This window comes from Abramis brama, assembly GCF_963993115.1.
Source record: "Abramis brama genome assembly, chromosome: 24".
NCBI classification, from domain to species: domain Eukaryota; kingdom Metazoa; phylum Chordata; class Actinopteri; order Cypriniformes; family Leuciscidae; genus Abramis; species Abramis brama.
This window is the reverse complement of record NC_139986.1, coordinates 7,061,431-7,081,523: the sequence shown is the minus strand read 5'-3', so window position 1 is coordinate 7,081,523 and position 20,093 is coordinate 7,061,431. Positions and strand designations below refer to the sequence as shown.

Genomic DNA, 20,093 nt, shown 5'->3' with positions numbered 1-20,093 from the left:
AGTGGACCACACTCCACTTCGACAACCGACCTGAGTGAGCTGTGTAAGGCTGTAACACAGGCTGAGGAGAGATGTAGAGAGGACATTTGCTGAAATAAGATCCACACATATTCTAAATTTATTCAAGAATGTCATTGAAGTATTTCTTTAAGGACTTAGCACAAAAACAATTGCTGTTTGTGTGTCTGTACTGTATTCCTGTCACATAACAGTTCTGTCACTGTTGCCATCCACCTATTTTATGTGAATTTTGGGATTTCACAAAAAAAAAAAAAAAAAAACGCTACAAAATATGCATAACAAATCGCAAGTGATAATGTGTTTATCCTATAAAAAGACGTGCATAAACTATGATGGAAACATATTTACCACATAAATCCCTCAATGTTAAAACAACAACAACAAAAAAAAACCTATTCATATTACCATAATTATCATAAGAGGTTGGTCACTTGTTTAATGAACTGTTGAAACAATCCATACTTTATCTAACTATTTTAGCATATTTGAAGTTAGCGTGAATGCAAAGCATCAAATTAAACTAGAGAAATAGCTAGATTATGCAAGTAATATAGGCCAAACTGTTATGTCTGCAATACAGTGATTGATATGCAATATTTTTCTCAACTGAAAATTAGTTTTTTGGTCATAAAATCTACAATGTTGCTCACAGTCACATGCCAATTCTCCTGTGAGATCAAAAGGCGATGCTAGTGTACGATATTGATGACATCACCATAGATATTTAGATATCAAACTGACAGTGTTACAACACACAAGTTATCATAATCCATTAGGCCTATTGCACATTTAAGGGAATATAATCTGATTACTTTTTGATTACTTTTGACCTAACTCGTTTGCCACATTGATTTGAGATGGATAATCTTGTACCATACTAATATAAAAATACAAAGAGAAAGAAAATATATTCTATTCTTTACGAACTACATAAAGTGCATTATTACGTTATGTCAGGGTTTCCCAGACTGGGGCGAGTTTAATAAAAAATCTAATAATTTAATAAATCATAAAAATATAAAATTAAATCATTTTAAAATAAAAATAATCACAATAAAATGATCAAATATAAATTAAAGTATAAAATATTGTATTTGTTTACTTGCATGCCATGTGACCATCAACCGCCATTAGGGATCCATAAACTTAATTTTAATTATTATTTATTATTGACATAATTTATTAAAATCTCAGTGGGTACTTTAAGTAAATAGTCAAAGTTGTTCAGCTGACAACAAATTATACCAAAATGTAATGTGTTTGAAAGACAAAAGTCTTCCAAAGTAACACATTAAATTACTCACTGAGTGATAATTCAAATAATAAATAATGTGTGTTCGTCAGGAGTTGATATGCAATGTTTCAATGTTGAGAAAACACTTAAAGTGAAATGATTTCTGTAAACCACTGATCAAATGCGGTGTCGCTCATGTTTCTTGCCAGTGAACAGCAGATGGCGCTATGTTTCTGTGACTCTTCATCCGCCAGGATCGCAATGAAGAAGAACAACAAAGAAATCCTGAAAACACTCGTGGATGTTTATGTATACAGGTCAGCAGCAAGATGCTTAAAATAATGCTTCATTTGAGCTTTGCATGGACATGGAAATGCTAGTTTGGATGTTATGTATGATCTAACGAACACCTTGAACATCTATGATATTGGAAGAAAGAAGAAACCAACTGAACCAACGGACCTTGTCCCCATGAATATAATGTTTGACCTAAAGTGTGAAAGCTCTTCAGGTGAAGGTGAAGAGGAAGAGACGGAGGGAGGAGAGGCCAGTTTAACAGCACAAGTATCCAGGTGTGCAAATGTAACATCAGCGGATTTGGACGAATTAGAACACAACCGAAACGAATCTAGCACCGTAAAGCAAACAATATGGGCAGTGAACTGTTTTAAAGCCTGGCTGCGTGAAAAGCAGTTGACGATCGACTTAAAAACCGCAGAGAAGTCGGAGCTCAACCCGGTGCTGCGCGAGTTTTATGGCTCTATTCGGACGAGCAAAGGAGAGTTGTACGGGATCAGCAGTTACGTCGGGCTTCGGGCTGGGTTAAATCGGTTCATCAACGAGCCTCCCATCAACCGTGCGTGGAATCTGATGCAGGACACCGAGTTCAGGTCCGCCAACAATGTTTTTAAAGGGGTTGTTAAGCAGATGCGACGCTCCGGTAGGGATATAACAGCACACTATCCGCCGATCTCACCTGAAGACCAGCACATGCTGAAACATTCTGCTGCACTGGACCCTGGCAACCCAAAAGGCTTATTAAACAAGGTGTGGTATGACATCCAGTTACATTTTGGACTCCGGGGTAAGGAGGGTAACCGACACCTGCAGCCAGACGCGTTTGCTTTGAACCGAGACCAAAACGGGTTCAAATACTTCACCATGACATTAAACGAGGACACGAAGAACCCGCAGGAGAGGGACAAGAAAAAACGCAAGGCTATGTTTGAGGAGCCTGGCAATCCGCTGTGTCCCGTTGCCTCTCTGGAGAAATATCTCAGCAAAATTCCAGCCGACGCAAAAGCGCTTTATGTACAGCCCAAAAGGATGTATGTGATCAGCGATGAGATCTGGTACACTGCGGTTCCTTTGGGAGTCAATTATCTGTCCCAAATGCTGCCCAAAATCTGCAAAGAGGCCGGGACGAGAACGACCTACACCAATCACAGTCTGAGGGTCACTTCAATTCAAAGACTGACCGAAACGAGGGAGATCATGGCGGTATGTTTGCAGAGGTATGTTTAGCCAAAATATTGACGCAAAACGTTAAAGGCAGGGTAGGCGATTTGTTCCAGAAACATTTTTTGTTATGCTGGTTCAAAGTCTCTTCACATCCTTATCTCAACCACTAAGTAAAACCACTAAATGTATATTCTTGTCTGTGGAAGACGTATGCCCACTAAAAAGTTCGTCCAATCGATCCGATGTCCTACCTGCCTGTCAACAGGTATTTCCATACCTCCGCGCACCCTGCTCGCGCAGACATCACACTTTAACAGCGCGTTTCTACGCAGAGTTAGACAGACGTCAGTCAGCGAGCGCCACAACCAAAACAGCAGCCGCCTTTACAGTTCCTCCTGAACCAAAACAACCAGCTTATGCTGCGTTCACGCCAAGACTACTGTAAATAGGAAGAGATGGAAACCCGTGACCTCATACTCGGAGCGGTTCTTGACTCAAATTTATGCGTTTCAGTGGCAACACTATCAACGCCGAAATTAATCTGCAGCCGTCAGGTGGTACAGGTCAGAGCTCTTTAAGTTGTTTGTTTATTATTATGTACATGTGCTTTGAGACATGAGGTAGTTTAATGGCGTCTCGTGACTTGGGATGTAACGATTCACTCAACTCGCGATGCTATACGATTCACGATACTGGTTTCACAATACGATTTTCTCATTTTTTTTTTTTTTTTTTTACAAATTAAGATTTATGACAAATTATTATAAATGAAAAAGTGTCCTTTTATTTCTCAGACAAAATGCTGCACATTTCTTTATAAATTATATTTAATGTAATATATAATATAATATGTAATAATACACTAAACACTGTTTCAGGAGGAGGGACACTGGCACTTTCTTCACCCTCATCCTGCACAGAGGAATAGCAGAAATAAAAAGACTATAGTACAGCAGTGACAGGGGTTTCACATTGTTATAAAGGCAAGATTTTAATATTATTTTATTAATTATTTTAATTTGTATCATTACACTTGCAAGAGTTAGAAAACCAGAACACATTTAGAAAAACAGGCTATGCCATAAAAATAAACAAATTATTAAAAAATATAATATTAATACCTGGTATATATACCTGGTTCTGCAACAGCACAGCTTTCTCCTTCAGTCTGTGGAATACATCCTCGTGCTGCACTGGTCTTTCTCTTGGTGAGCCTGGAATGCGTTTATCACGACAGAAAACAACCACGGCCTTGTATCTTTTGCCATGAAAACACCGAAGCACCAAGTGATCTCCGTGGCTCTTGCACTCGTCGCCATGAGTGGGGTTGTAAATCCGCCTGGTTTGGCCTATTCATATTTTTTAACATGCAGAAGGAGGTGACTGGAGCTTCTCACTGTGGTGATAATTAGTCTTCGGAAAGTCAAAATGCCACCACACCTCCAATTTGAATGAGTCGACGTCAACATCTACGCGCTCGCCGTCGCCATGTTTGCTTCTGTTTGAAGGTGTGTGCCGTGCACACTGGCGCAGCAGAGCGAGTGTTTCAATTAATTCCTATGGAAGTTGAGCTTCACGCTCACAAACTCAACTTCCATGAACTGAAAACACTCGCTGCTATTGTTCCGGTAAAGCATAGTATACAGTAAACGCCCCTGCTGTTTAAAACGTGTATCGCCATTAGTTTAACATCTCAACCGACTTGAATCGTCAGATATTTATATCGATTTTCAACCGGCTCGGAGTGAATCGTTACATGTACTCGTGACGCTTTACAGAATTTGCTGGATGCGTTCATGTGTTTTATGGGACAAGTGGCTTTGGGATGTCATGCTTTCAAAGCTAACTTGCTATTGCTAGCCACTCCAAAAATTGCATACCCTACCTTTAAAATTTCAAACACAGAAGCTGGTCCTTTCCAGGTTACAAACTGTCACCAAATTTATATTCATGCAGAAGTTACATTCTGGTTATTTGTTTGACTGGACATGCGTAAAGAATGCTTATATTTCATATAACAACGTTGGGCCTTGAATGTCTCACTCTCCTGTTCTGTCTAGCTTTGCTTGGCAACACGTGTCATGAAAACAAACTTTGCGTTGGAAGCTTTTTTTGCGTTTTTTCTTTTTCTTCCTGTTTCAATCGCCCTCCTTGAATCTTGAATCCCAGAAATAAAAATTCATGTCATCATTTACGCATCCTTTAGGTTATTGTTCGTTCTTGTTGAACGAAGTTGAAACATTCTTCACAATATCTTTTTTGTGTGTGTGTGTGTTTCACAGAAGAAAGTCATACAGGTTTCGAACGACATGAGGGTGAGTAAATGATGATGGCATTTTCATTTTTGGGTAAACCGTTTCTTTAACTTTAACTTAAACTTCGTTTATAAAACTCTGTTGTTTAAAAGCAAAATTACATTCACAATTGTGCTTGTATACTGAAGGTGCCTTCACGCCATGTCGTAATTAATAGTAATTTGTAAAAAGCCTTCTCAGCCTCGTAGAGCTTGTAATTACAATTTGTAAGCTGGGAATTTACTTGTACCATGTGACCGCAATAGAAACGCGTAATTTCAAGTCTGAGGACGTGAACCGCTCTGAGTAGGACATTAACGTGTTGTCACCTCAAAATGACGGTAATTAAGACATGGTGTGAATGCAGCGTGAGTATCAGAGTAAATCTTAAAAATGCTATTTAAATTGTTTTCAAAACATTTGTTTGTAAAACATTCTTTATTAACTGGCTTTCAGAAATACCCTTGATGTTTACTAGATATGAAACGTTTTAGTTGGTTTAGTTTTGTTGTAGGTTGGAATGAAACTGCTTATTGTTCTCCTGCAAAAAAATCATAACTCCTTTCCCCTCATATACTCAGATCTGAGTGTACACAGCAAACGCTGATGGGTAGAGTGATACAAAGAGTGAAACCCAGTGCTGTGATACCAAATATCAGCACTCTTCGAATACCACTTGAGCAGTTGATTTACAGATTCTGATCTGTTGTATAACTGATATTATACCATAGTCTGTCTCATATGATTCTGATTGTATTAAAACCATTTAATGCACAGGTGATTCCAGTCAGTTTATTAATGCGCTGCTGTCCTTGAAGCGCACAGAAACATTCAGGAGCACAGAAACTCTCGATGATATTTATTACTGTGAAAGATTTAAAGCAGGCAGAATGCTAGATATAACATGCTATAGCTGATAAAAATAACCTTCTGGTCAAATATTGCACTGCAAACATCAATAACAGCTTAAACTTGTCAATGCTGGCAAATGATAAGCGGGATAATCCACGGCTGGCTGTGGATTAAATGATTTAAATGCACTCTGCTTCTCGTCGGCTGGTCTCCATTTCGTGCATTAAAATAGTTTAATGGACAGTTAGACATGGATTACCCCTTACTTAACAAATAACTAATCACATACAGCTGTTGGATAAAAACCATGATGAAATAAAGTAAATCAAAGCTAAATAGAAATATACTATACACACTCACTAGCCACTTCATACGTACACCAATTGCCTTACTTATTCGTGGCATAGATTCAACAAGGTGCTGGAAACATTCCTCAGAGATGTTGGTCCATATTGACGACAGCATCATGCAGTTGCTGCAGATTTGTCGGCTGAACATCCATGATGTGAATCTCCTGTTCCACCACATCTCAAAGCTGCTCTATTGGATTGAGATCTGGTGACTCTGGAGACAATTTGAGTATAGTGAACACAATGTCTCATTCAAGAAACCAGCTTGAGAAGATTTGAGCTTTGTGACATGGCGTGTTATCCTGCTGGATAGCCATCAGAAGATGAGTCCTCTGTGGTCGTGGTCATGCGCATGCATGTTACATGTTCAGACTATAGGCGCGTAGTGTTTCAAGTGATATCGCCAACTACGAGTTTTTAGTCGTTTCCGCGGATCAGGGGATTGTTTTGACAACGTTGTACGTTTTTAGCACATCGTTGTCTTGTAAAACGTACCCTAAGATGTGTAGACTATAAAAGCCTAAGGAACATTATTATTATTGTTTTATTACACCATATAACATTTCAGTTATTCAAAGTTTTGTAAAACTTTTATATTTGTAAATGCAAAAGCCTCTAAGTGCCATCTGAAATTTTCTTCTAGAATGATCATTTTTATCAAGCTTGTATATGTAAGTTCAATAATTTCACTTAAATGGCAATGCAAATTACCTATTAATTGTCATTTAAAAATTTCAGATGGCACTTAGAGGCTTTTGCATCTGAACTCTTCATATATTCAAAGGTTACATTTCTTTACATTTAGAAACTGTCACATGAATGAAGCTAATCTTGATTAGTCATTGACTAAAATACTGTTTTGTAATATGGTATATATGCAATATCTGTGAATATCAGCAATGTAAATTAACAAACAATGTTTAAGTGGGATAGCATTAAAATAATTTGTAAAGTGTAATTATGAGACTGTTGTTTGATGTTCTCTTGCAGCGTTCCGGTTGAGATTAACACTCAGTGGCAGCAGGAATCCGCTCCGTTTTCCCCCAGCAGTGAGCTTGACTCCAGCTCCGCGAAACAGGAGAGTCCCGTGAGCAGCCACAGCTGGGTGAAACAGGAACCGGAGCCTGAAGTAATCCAGTGGGAAAATATAAACTCGGAGGCCGCCACTGATGCGGAGCAGGACAAATCTCTGAGCAGTGCTGTTGCTAGTATGATATTTATACATTTTTTTTAAGAATCCATGTCAATGAGCTCATTAGCATCTCCACATTTCAGTGATGGGACGTAGATTGAGTGAAAATCCATGACTCTTTTTCTCAGCAGCGGACCCAAACCCGATGGAGGGTTTACCCAGCGGTGTTATGCTGACCATCACCAAACTTCAGTGTCTGCTGGAGAGCAAACAGGAGAGGATTGAAGCTCTGGAGAGACAGGTTCAGGACCTACAGGAGGATCGCAGGTTCCTCCGCTCTCAGATCGAGAACCTCACCGGCGCTCGCTTGGTTCCGGTGCCTGAAGGTGTGGTGGAAAGATGGGAAAAAAATGAATAATTTCTTAAGAATGAAGAGAACTGCATTATATTAGATATATTTTGAATAGATATGATATATGATATTTTATAATTAATATTTTGTCAGCACAAAATTATTTTAAATTTCATGACATTGCATTTGGTTGCAATTACTTTGTCACAGTATATCATTTTACCACACGCAAAGTTACAAATAAAGTATAACCAACATGACATGCAGTTTTCTTTAATGATCTACAAAACATTAAAATAATGTTCTAGCTAAATATACCAAGACAACAAATAACTGTCTCTTTAACTGTGACTGTTCTCATTAAGATTCCAAACTTAACTTTTTTAAATCTAAGATTTCACATAGTCATTTCATGTAAATGTATTTTCAGCTCAAATGATGAATGAATGAATTTTGCAGTTGATGTTCTGTTTCCTGTTACACTTGCACTTGCTCATGTTCTCTTGTTTACTACCATTCTCGGTTCCTACAGCGAGCACATCAGTGTACTCAGGGTCCAGGTCACGTAAAAGGCGGCGTAAGAGCTCGTCCAGCTCGTACGCCACTGATGAATCCAGCAGCTCTTCTTCATCTGAAGAGTCCAGCAGCGTCAGGAAAAAGAGACGCCACAAGAAGAAAGGGAAGAGAGGTACGACAAGTCGCGCTTTTACAGGAACTTGGCAAATGTTCTTCCAGTGTCAGTTTTGTATCTAGAATCTGGATTGTTCATAAATTCAGCTTAGATGTTTGCACTATGGAGAGCATCAATTTTTCTGTTTTTGCAGCGTTTTTTTTTTTTCAAGCAATGTAGCCAATCCCAAACATATACAGTGAGGAAAATAAGTATTTGAACACCCTGCTATTTTGCAAGTTCTCCCACTTGGAAATCATGGAGGGGTCTGAAATTGTCATCGTAGGTGCATGTCCACTGTGAGAGACATAATCTAAAAAAAAAAATCCAGAAATCACAATATATGATTTTTTAACTATTTATTTGTATGATACAGCTGCAAATAAGTATTTGAACACCTGTCTATCAGCTAGAATTCTGACCCTCAAAGACCTGTTAGTCTGCCTTTAAAATGTCCACCTCCACTCCATTTATTATCCTAAATTAGATGCACCTGTTTGAGGTCGTTAGCTGCATAAAGACACCTGTCCACCCCATACAATCAGTAAGAATCCAACTACTAGCATGGCCAAGACCAAAGAGCTGTCCAAAGACACTAGAGACAAAATTGTACACCTCCACAAGGCTGGAAAGGGCTACGGGGAAATTGCCAAGCAGCTTGGTGAAAAAAGGTCCACTGTTGGAGCAATCATTAGAAAATGGAAGAAGCTAAACATGACTGTCAATCTCCCTCGGACTGGGGCTCCATGCAAGATCTCACCTCGTGGGGTCTCAATGATCCTGAGAACGGTGAGAAATCAGCCCAGAACTACATGGGAGGAGCTGGTCAATGACCTGAAAAGAGCTGGGACCACCGTTTCCAAGGTTACTGTTGGTAATACGCTAAGACGTCATGGTTTGAAATCATGCATGGCACGGAAGGTTCCCCTGCTTAAACCAGCACATGTCAAGGCCCGTCTTAAGTTTGCCAATGACCATTTGGATGATCCAGAGGAGTCATGGGAGAAAGTCATGTGGTCAGATGAGACCAAAATAGAACTTTTTGGTCATAATTCCACTAAACGTGTTTGGAGGAAGAAGAATGATGAGTACCATCCCAAGAACACCATCCCTACTGTGAAGCATGGGGGTGGTAGCATCATGCTTTGGGGGTGTTTTTCTGCACATGGGACAGGGCGACTGCACTGTATTAAGGAGAGGATGACCGGGGCCATGTATTGCGAGATTTTGGGGAACAACCTCCTTCCCTCAGTTAGAGCATTGAAGATGGGTCGAGGCTGGGTCTTCCAACATGACAATGACCCGAAGCACACAGCCAGGATAACCAAGGAGTGGCTCTGTAAGAAGCATATAAAGGTTCTGGCGTGGCCTAGCCAGTCTCCAGACCTAAACCCAATAGAGAATCTTTGGAGGGAGCTCAAACTCCGTGTTTCTCAGCGACAGCCCAGAAACCTGACTGATCTAGAGAAGATCTGTGTGGAGGAGTGGGCCAAAATCCCTCCTGCAGTGTGTGCAAACCTGGTGAAAAACTACAGGAAACGTTTGACCTCTGTAATTGCAAACAAAGGCTACTGTACCAAATATTAACATTGATTTTCTCAGGTGTTCAAATACTTATTTGCAGCTGTATCATACAAATAAATAGTTAAAAAATCATACATTGTGATTTCTGGATTTTTTTATTAGATTATGTCTCTCACAGTGGACATGCACCTACGATGACAATTTCAGACCCCTCCATGATTTCTAAGTGGGAGAACTTGCAAAATAGCAGGGTGTTCAAATACTTATTTTCCTCACTGTATGTTGATTTTGTGAACACAAGGGCCGATCAGAGGTGTTTAAGTCAGAATCCACTCACCAGTCAAAACACAGGAGTTTTTGTTCAGTGCTGAGTTCTGCACCCTCACGATTCCTCTCACTGTTACAAATGAAGTATAGAGACGATGTAAATAAATTACTCATTGTGCAGTGTAGACAGCTTTATTGATTATAGCGAAATCGAGATCGTGATTTAAAACTAGTGACAGCTTTTTTTGTCATTTATAAATCATGCATGCTGTAGCCTATGCTTGCTTTTCTGTTAAAATTAAGTTGTTTGTGATGCTTTAATAAATAATTTATCGGGAGCGTTCATGTTGAGTTGTGGCTAGGCGACACGTTGAAACTATTTCACTGAAGTTTCATAAAAGTACTGAAATAATCTATGTATTCTTTTACTTGCGGGTGGGTGGAGGACAAACATGAATGTTGCGGGTGGGAGCAGGAGAAAGGAAAAATCCTTCCCACGCAGGCCTCTGTTAGTGCTTTTTAATCCGATTTAAGTAGGACTTAATTGTATGTCATGTATTTAAAGCTGCAGTCTGTAACTTTTTTGTTTAAAATTTACAAAATGTATATAATAAGCGAGTATTATATCATGAATCCATTTTTAAAACTGTGTTTTCGTCTAATCTGAATCACTACGGTACACCTATAATAAGTGTTTATATTGGGACTATTTTAGACTAGTTCGGGTCGTACCACAGCGGAGTAGCCCAGTACCGGCGTGACTCGTCATAGACATAAACAGAGAGAAGCAGCTCCGGATACAATGTTCTTCCGCAATACACATGCAGCTCTGTTTATTAACCGTGAGAGCGCCAACAGTTACGGACTGCAGCTTTAAATATATTTGTAACTACACATTTATTAGCATGTTAAAAATATGTTAATTTTAAATGTAATGTCAAACAACAAACTACAAATTATAATCAAGTACTTTACATGTGTTGACTAACATACTAAATCACATCAAAATAAGTGTATTTTGTGTGTACACTTTAAAGATTAGTAAAATATTTTAAAATTTATTGAAAACTTTTAATTTGACATTACTTTTTAAAAGTATACAGAATAACGTATACTCATAAAAGTGTACACTTAAGTGGCCCTTTATTTCATTAATATTTATATTATCTGCAAGGACAGTTTTTCTTTTTTACTTTTTTTTTTTTTTTTAAATATACTACAAAATATATACACTACAAGTGTACTTCACGTTTTCCTCAAGGGATGATGGCATTTATCAAAGTTTGAGTTTTAACAGTAAATGCATGTAATAGTGAACATTTGTTAAAACAAAAGGTTGGTTTAACTATTTCAAGGTGTACTGAGTAATATTAGTTAACTACATGTACTTACTATAGGGCAAGGACTAGGGTTTAGGTTTAGTTGCATGTAACTATGCATAATTCATAGTTATTACTATAGTAACTGCATGTAACATTTTAACAAAAGGTCAAATTTGATTTGAGCTGTATTTCAATTTCTTCTCAACAGGGTATGTTTCCCAGTGTGACTAGGTCTTGATCTGCCTTCATCAAGAAGAAGAGTATGAGTTGGGCTTTCCGTCCAAGTCTGTCACTAAGGTTCACAGGGCAAGGGACAATTTTTACGAGTGAGCCTCCGTGTGCCCAGGAGTACAGTGGGCTGTACCGTAAAAAGGACCTTATTTGGGCCCTCCATCTTCTGGCCTGGGACAGCGCTCCTGGTTGACCCTGCCTGACTGTCCCCAACACGACCCTCGTGGCAGAACTGCAGCTGGTTTCTAACAGGTCTGTTCCTCTGGTGGGTCAGGCTGTGTGAGGAAACACCCTCAGTGTCTCTGCAGAGCTGTTCAGTTTGTAATTCTACAACCCGGAAAGACTCAAGATTTCTGAACCTTGATCTAATGGGTTTTGGTTTATGAGTACATATGAGTGTTCTTTTTGCTTTCAAAATGCAAGTTGCTATTAAGGACTACAATGATTTGTCATAGTAACTCACATTCTTCTTATGCTACTCTAAAAGAAACCATTAGGATAACCTTAGTCTTCCGGGTTGGCCTACGATATCACAACTGAACAGCTGTTTTGTGATGAGAAGAAGGATGGAGCGGATGAAGGCTTCTACCTAGGACTGCTGAACAAATGAGTATTCTCCGTGTTTGGACACTAGAGGGCGCTCTGAGACTTTTGCAAAGTTAAAATGAGAGGCTCTGGGCCCTGGAAGGAAATAAAAGTAGTGGGTGACATTAAAACATGTGTTATGCATAATCACTAGTTTTATCATATGAATTACCGTGCGTACGTCTCTTAGAAGTTTTAAGTGGTTTGTGTAATACATGCACAGATCTCTTAGAACTGTGCTTTTTTTTTTTTATCTTGTTGCATTCAGTGAAATAGATCATCCAGTCCACTCGAAGCACAGATTTGGTGTGTATGTATGTGTTGGTTGCATATTGTGTCTGTTTTTTGTTTTCTTCACATAAACTCTGCCAAGGTTGTATTCTCTAACAATTCCATCACGTTCCTTTATGTCAGGGTAATTTAAATCAGGCCCTCGTGGTCCACTGTCCTGCAGAGTTTAGCTCCAACCCGAATCAAAGACACCTGTACCTGCAGATTACTAGAACATTGCAGGCTTGAAACCCCCATCTGAAACCACATGCTCTCTATAACACGTCCTCCAAAAACTCAAATCAAAGGTTCTTTGATTGCAGAAAAGGGACATGTTATGCAAATAAAATAGTCTTCACTCATACCTTTGCATACCTTTAAAAAAAAAATGAGCTGTTGCTCATTACTTATTTCATGTACACACATGACGGCAAGTACACCTAGAACTCATATAAAGATATTGCTTTATGTAGATGTTCCTCTTTTCTTATTTCCCCCATCTACTACAAGAGACTACAGTGCACTCTTATTTTGTCATTAATTTCTGGCTATCTGGAAGTATGTCCGTCCAGAGATTTATTTTAAAAAAATTCTTGCTTGCAAAAAGGTGGGGTGCACGTGCGACTGGGGTCACTTTGCAAATATCAGATACCAAATATTTAGAGAAATATGACACATCCTGTTACCGACCCGTTCATACTTAAAGCTATTAGCACCACCACTTTCTTTGCCCTTGAACAGTTCCTTTGACGACGCTGGAAGGGACGTCCGACTCATTTCCGCGAATCGGTTCTTATGAACAGTTCGTTTTAAAGAACCTGACAGTTCGGAGATTCTTTTTACGTAATTACGTCATTACGCTGTCCCTGCCATCCTGTATTACACAGCTATGGTCTTTGAATATAAGATTTGATATCATTTCATTTGTTTGTTTAAGCGAAAACAGTCATTTAGAACCTAAATACATTTCGGATTTGCAGTAAACAAAACGAAAATTCATTGCTGATTTGTTTAATGTTTTAATAAAATGCAAAAAAACAACAAAAAACATGTAAGTTTCATTTGTAATCTGCAATTTAGTTAAATGAAATAAAACGTACCTTTCTCCTAATCGGACAGTAAGTTTGATCTGGTCAAATCCTTGATTCACTCTTGCTGTTATCAGCTCACTACGGTTCTTGTTCAAATGAGTCAGTTAAGCTGTTGACTCGAGATCCGCGCGGACTGATTCAGTCAGAGTCCAATTCGTGAACGAAGCGTTCAGTCGGGGAACCCGTGCAACCAGTTCTTTGAAAGGATCCAGCAAAAACAATCGTTCACGAATAAGTCATCGTCCCTTAATTGTTTATTTGACTTGATTCTCTGAATTAAAACGCATCTTGATATTTTGTTGTTGTTGGTGGACAAAACATGTCTAGGTGGTGTAACTGATGTTAAATTATGAATTAGAGAAAGTCTCAGCACAAGCTTGAGATCCTTGTAAAACAACGTATGAAGCAGTTTATGATAAGTATTTCTATGAAAACGTCCAGTGAAGCTGTTCTGTGTGGTGTAACCAGAGCCCATCCCCCATCGCTGGTGTAACCGACGACATGAAGGAAGCCGTTCTACTGTCATGTGACCGTGAAACAGGAAATAATGTGACTGAGAGGAACACTGCAAATCCTCATGGCTGTGTGTCAAGGTTAGTATGCCTTTCAAAATAGCAGATCATTTGATCTTTCTATGACATGGCAAGTTTGTTGAGGTTCACATATAAATGGAAATGTCTTTTGGAAGGTCATAATTCAAAAATCCTTTTTATTCAGAAAAATATGGAAACTAAAATGTCAAATGGTGTAACCTGTCACCTCATTTGACTCTCATGGAAATATCTAGAACTCAGACTATGGTGATATATTGATGCGGAATATGTAGCCTAAAGGTATGTCCCATTTATATTCTTGCCTTAAAATATAATTAAAAATAATATAAACATAATTATTGTATTGCAACACAGTGTTTTTTTCTTCTTCTATTTGTAGATGCCACTATCAAACAATGAGAAATCAGCTCGGCACAGAGCGAAGGTGAATGCTGATCCTGTTGCCAGGGCCAGATACCTTGCAAAAAGAAGAGAGAGGTGTTTGAATTTTATTCCACAGCGAATTATAAATAGCAAACAATTCACATATTCAAATAACCTCGATCTTATCCTAAGTTGTACTGTTATATATTACCATAAACAATAGTAATGTATTATGCAAATATGAAATTATTACATTTTAATATGCAATACTAAAACATTGTCTTTTTGTTTGAAAATTCTTAGCTATCAACGAAGAAAGACGGAGGGAAAGACGAAACATCCTGCAGTTGCTGAACTCTCTAAGGAAAGACAGGCAGAATTGAGGAACAAATGGAGACAGTACCAGAGAAGCCACAGAAACAAGATTCGTAGTGTACCTCTGCAATCCTGGTATGTTCCTTCAATTGTTGCAAAACTGAATATGGCAGTAACCATTATTTTGTATAATTTTCATGTCTTTCTAGTATTAATACAATAATAATAGTAATAATAATTATTATTATTATTTTAAATACACTTTTTTGTAATCCTGTTGTACTTACTAAAAAAATGGATTAAGACATGATAGAAGCTGCACGAACACAACCACAGTTGTCGTGAATATTCTCATTATCCACTGTGTCATGGATATTTATTATAAGTAATGTAAGAAAATAACATGTAACCACTTGACAAAATACGTTTTTAAAGATTTGTTCATCATCTTGAATAGTAATTTGTAAACATAAATGGATATAATGAAATTCAACACGCTTTATTCACAACCCATTGTACTTTCTCTTTCTCAAAGCCAAAGCACAACCAAAATAATGTTCTTCTGCAAAATGCATGCAGTTTTGTTTTTTAACTACTAGAGGACCAAAGGTTACATAGTGCACCTTAAAGTAAAATATTAAAGTAATGTACATAAGAGGAATTATTCCATGATTGTTTGATTGTTGTATAATATTGTCCTCCTGCAGCTCTCAGGATGAGATGAACTCTCAATGGCTGCAGGATCTGGCTCCGTACTCCCCCAGCAGTGAGCTTGACTCCAGCTCCGCGAGACAGGAGAGTCCCGTGAGCAACTACAGCTGGATGAAACAGGAACCGGAGCCTGAAGTAATCCAGTGGGAAAATATGAACTCAGTGCTAGCTGATAATCATACAGCGCAGGACCACACTCCGAACAGTGCCGTGTCCAGTACGTGATTTTTCATTTACTGAGAATCAATGTCAATCTCCAAAATGCAATGATGGGACAGAGTTAGAAAGAGCGTTTAAGTATTGTCTGTAGTGATGTCATTTTAGAGTGTGTATTATTCACATATTCTCCTCTTTCGCTGCTTCCTCTTTTTTTCAGCGCACATAAAAACCGCAATTGCCAAAGTGCGATTCATCTTGCTCTATTTGTTATGACGTTTTATTCTTCTATACTAACTCGCGGCGTAGCCTATGATTCTGTAGGTCATCATCCTACAGTCTACATACATGTCGTTCCCAAGTTTATTAGATCCATTAGACTACAGTCCTAGTCATTCAATATAAAGGAGGGAAAAACATTACAGAAGCTTACATTTATTTTAAAGGAACAAGCTGACTTTTTGGGACTTTAGCTTATTCACCGTATCCCCCAGAGTTAGATAAGTCCATACATACCCTTTTCATCTCCGTGCGTGCCGTAACTCTGTCTGACGCACCCACCGCTAGCCTAGCTTAGCACAAAGACTGGAGGTAAATACTCTCAATAAGTGACAAAATAACGCTAACATTTTCCTATTTAGATGTTGTGATTTGTATAGTCACAGCGTGTACGAATAACAAGGTCACATGAGACACAGTCATCCTCTAACCGTATACATACTGGGAACTATATTCTCAGAAGGCGAAGCACTGCTACTTGGGCGGAGTGATTTGCTCGCAGCACCTGAGAAGCCCTGTGGTGAGGAGCAGAGAGTTCGCTCAGAGTTGGAGTAAATCACTCCGCAGAAGTAGCAGTGCTTCGCCTTCTGAGAATATAGTTCCCAGTATGTGTAAGGTTAGAAGATGGCTGTGTCTCATGTGACCTTTGTACATTGCTGTGACTATACAAATCACAACATGTAAATAGGAAAGTGTTGGTGTTATTTTGTCACTTATTGGGAGCAGTATGCTAGCTGGAGCCATTTACCTCCAGTCTTTGTGCTAAGCTAGGCTAGCGCTGAGTGCGTCAGACAGAGTTACGGCACGCACGGAGATAAAAAGGGTATGTATGGACTTATCTAACTCTGGGGGATACAGTGAGTAAGCTAAAGTCCCAAAAAGTTGGCGTGTTCCTTTAAAGAAAACACACTGCACTTTACTTGCAGTTTAAAACAATCAAAAATGGCCCACAGTGTTAGTGTCACTCAACTCAGTTCATCGCGATCTCACAGAGTTCTGTTATAATCAATGAAGCTGTCTCACAGCTCAATGAATCTCTTATTTACATCGTGTCTGCACTTCCTTTGCTATAATGAGAGGAATGGTGAGTGTGCAGAAGAACAGCACTGAACCAAAACTCAGACGTTTTAATCGGTGAGTGGATTCTGACTAACTTAAACACTTCTGATTGAACACCTCGAATCCCAACCAGTCAATTGGGTTAGTAATGGAAGGCTGTGTTGCTAATGTTTTTTTATTTTCCCACTGTCCATTGTTTCCTTTTTGTCAAAGTGTATAATTAAATGAGATAATGATCAGTTAGAGATTGTTTTCTTTTGTAGGAACAAATACATATACATAGACAGTTTGTTTTGTTTCCATCTTTCTCAGCAGTGATACCACCGATCATGGAGGGTTTACCCAGCGGTGTTATGCTGACCATCACCAAACTTCAGTGTCTGCTGGAGAGCAAACAGGAGAGGATTGAAGCTCTGGAGAGACAGGTTCAGGACCTACAGGAGGATCGCAGGTTCCTCCGCTCTCAGATCGAGAACCTCACCGGCGCTCTCTCTGCTCATGTCTGTCGAGGGGTTTCCGATGTAGCAACTGGAAAAAGTTAAATGGCTCCTATGAAAGTCTTAAAGTCAGTGCATGAACTGTAACTGAATGGACCCTTAGGGCCAGATTTACTAACAGCTTGGCCAGTGCAAACCCTCTTTTGGGGTTAAAAAACTATTGTCAGGATTTACTGAAGACAAGCCGTGAAAAATGAACACTGAAAAGGCGTAGACAGTTATTTTTGCGGCTGATCATTATGGAAATGATCCGGCTGTGTCTGTTGTTTAATTTGCATGTCGTCAGTAGATCACACGCAGAACTTTACACTCCCATTTCCGCTTTTATGGGTTTGCGCCCTTAATGTTCAAACATTTTATAAATTATTTTTTTTGCGTTTGTCATTTTATCATTGTTACTAATTTATTTGAATGAGTTTTGAACAATTGCCAGTATGTATTAGCTATTCAATATGTATTGTTGTTAACATTATTATTAGGAATAATTCATCCTAATGAACTATATTTACTGATAATTGCCTTATGCCATTCCAAACCTGTATGACTTTCTGGGACAATAAAACATCTTTATCTCTGTCGCTAAAGGTGTGTGCTTATTTACTGGTGTTTAGCGAATTTTCTCTGGCAAAATTCAGTCATTGGGAATCCACGCAATCTGGAATGTTTTTGGCGTAAGATTTCCATGTGCGGATTTTGCAACTACTTGGGGTTCGTCATGCAGATTTGCAATTTTTCTCAAATTTCACAGGCAAAATGTCACTTGTCCATTGTCAGCTCAGCAGTGTTGTGTAGCGATGCATGAAGCCCTGCTCACATGGATGATCTATACAGCAGTCTGACAATTCTTCACCTGAGAAACAGCAAATGTCCCTGCTGAGAGAAACCGCTAAATCCAGTCTAAGATTATTGGCTGGTCTCAGCTGGTTTAGCAGGATGGATTTAGATGGGTTTTTGCCTCTTCATTAGCTGGTCAGACTGATTTTACCTGTTTGTTTGTTTTTCCAGCAGGGGTGGCTAAACCTTCAGTCTTAAAATAAAAAATAACTGACAACATAGTTATGAATGACATTATGAAATGAACGTTCATTTTGAGTAACCTATTAAAAATGCATTGCTTTGCTGCACAATGCAGAACGAAAGCACTCCATTTTGCTATTTAATCAGTCGCTGTTTGATAGCTTATAATTTTTTTTAAAAGAAACCAAGACTACCAACATAAAGAAAAGGTAATGGGTATGCTTTCCATTTGTGGAGAAACCGTTTTTTAAATAATATTTGTAGACATGCATATTTTATTAAAGGATATCTGTTTCTATCATAAGCGACACTCAAAGATATGAAGGTTACACGGACAGTCACTGGTCGTCACCTGCTGTGATTTAACTTACAGAAAAGGTCTTGAACTAAGTGAGCGCATCGTTTTGATGAACAGAACACCTCCACCAACACAACACAACTTCCTGTTGCGAGCTCCACGCCTAGACACTAGAGGGCGCTCTGATACCTCTGCTGGATCAGCTTGTTATCTAAGCCACCACTAGTGACTAGATGACAAGACCGTTTGCTTGTTCTTTCTGCACAGAATCAGAAGAACTTTGTTAGCGGTAAGTGGAAAGCTAGACAAGAAACTTACAATGTTAAATGCAAATTATGTCATCATTTAGGCCTACTCACGTCATTCCAAACCTGTTTTAATGGTGGACTGTGTTTTGAAGTACATTTAAGATGTGTTCTACTCATTGTGTTCACTTTTTTATTTTTAAACTATTGGCATCTATGGTTGAATGAAGAACCTTTACGGAATCTTTCAATGCAACAAAAGTTTGTTTATATTGAAAAACGGCACTTGTTCACTTATTAAAGGTTCTTTGTGGTTTCAAAAATGGATCTTATCACCTGTCAGAAAGTTGAGGTTTATCACTTCTGTGGCATCTCTGTGAAACCCCACTTATGCATGTAACTCGCTCTAGTATGCTTGCTCATCCTAATCATTTGTTTTCATTTTGTCTTCATCATTTATTTGTGCTACATTTCAAATGCCTTTTATGTTGTTTACCTTTGTCCCAGAATTTCAATCTTTAACCTTGAAACTAAACATAATTATAAATACTTTTTATCTATCAGCTAAACAAGGCTAAAATATTGATAAACCATGTTGGTATTTTTTAGTTAGAAATTTGCAGAAAGTACGGCATTCCTTTAATTAGGCTCTGACGTCATTTCCATGAACATTTTTGCCCCTATAAAGTTTAATCAAAAGTTAGAGTACTTATTTACCCATTAGATAGAAGAACATGAGATGAGACACGTGATGTGTGAAGAGAAAACGAAGAAAAACCACAGTAAATATCCCTTGTAAACGGAATTGTTTTTATATTCTTGAAGAGAAAACTTAACTGTCAGCTTTATATTTATATTTTATATATTTTTATTCTGTATAGATCTACTGTAGATGTCTATAGCTGATGTCTTCACCAGTAATGAAGGTTCTTGTGAGCTTGTC

General features: G+C 38.5%; 2 protein-coding genes across 6 annotated transcripts; both read left to right on the top strand.

Annotated features, from left to right (window-relative positions):
* The first annotated feature begins 1,500 nt into the window (after positions 1–1,500).
* LOC311075698 (uncharacterized protein) lies at positions 1,501–13,596 on the top strand. Of its 2 annotated transcripts, none has more exons than XM_084103245.1 (5): positions 1,501–2,769; positions 7,203–7,420; positions 7,533–7,730; positions 8,229–8,384; positions 11,688–13,596. In XM_084103245.1, the coding sequence occupies exons 1-5, from the start codon at positions 1,646–1,648 to the stop codon at positions 11,708–11,710; spliced, it is 1,719 nt and encodes a 572-aa protein (XP_083959371.1). In that variant the 5' UTR covers positions 1,501–1,645; the 3' UTR covers positions 11,711–13,596. The 2 variants fall into 2 exon arrangements, with proteins under 2 accessions (XP_083959371.1, XP_083959372.1); XM_084103246.1 differs by having other exon boundaries at positions 1,517–2,769; positions 7,536–7,730; positions 11,688–12,680.
* LOC311075699 (uncharacterized protein) lies at positions 13,446–18,171 on the top strand. Of its 4 annotated transcripts, none has more exons than XM_084103247.1 (6): positions 13,446–14,249; positions 14,374–14,489; positions 14,590–14,687; positions 14,877–15,023; positions 15,596–15,816; positions 17,406–18,171. In XM_084103247.1, the coding sequence occupies exons 3-6, from the start codon at positions 14,590–14,592 to the stop codon at positions 17,633–17,635; spliced, it is 696 nt and encodes a 231-aa protein (XP_083959373.1). In that variant the 5' UTR covers positions 13,446–14,249; positions 14,374–14,489; the 3' UTR covers positions 17,636–18,171. The 4 variants fall into 4 exon arrangements, with proteins under 4 accessions (XP_083959373.1, XP_083959375.1, XP_083959376.1 ...); XM_084103249.1 differs by having other exon boundaries at positions 13,854–14,249; positions 17,409–18,171; XM_084103250.1 differs by having other exon boundaries at positions 14,116–14,249; positions 14,444–14,489; positions 17,409–18,171.
* The last annotated feature ends 1,922 nt before the right edge of the window (positions 18,172–20,093 follow it).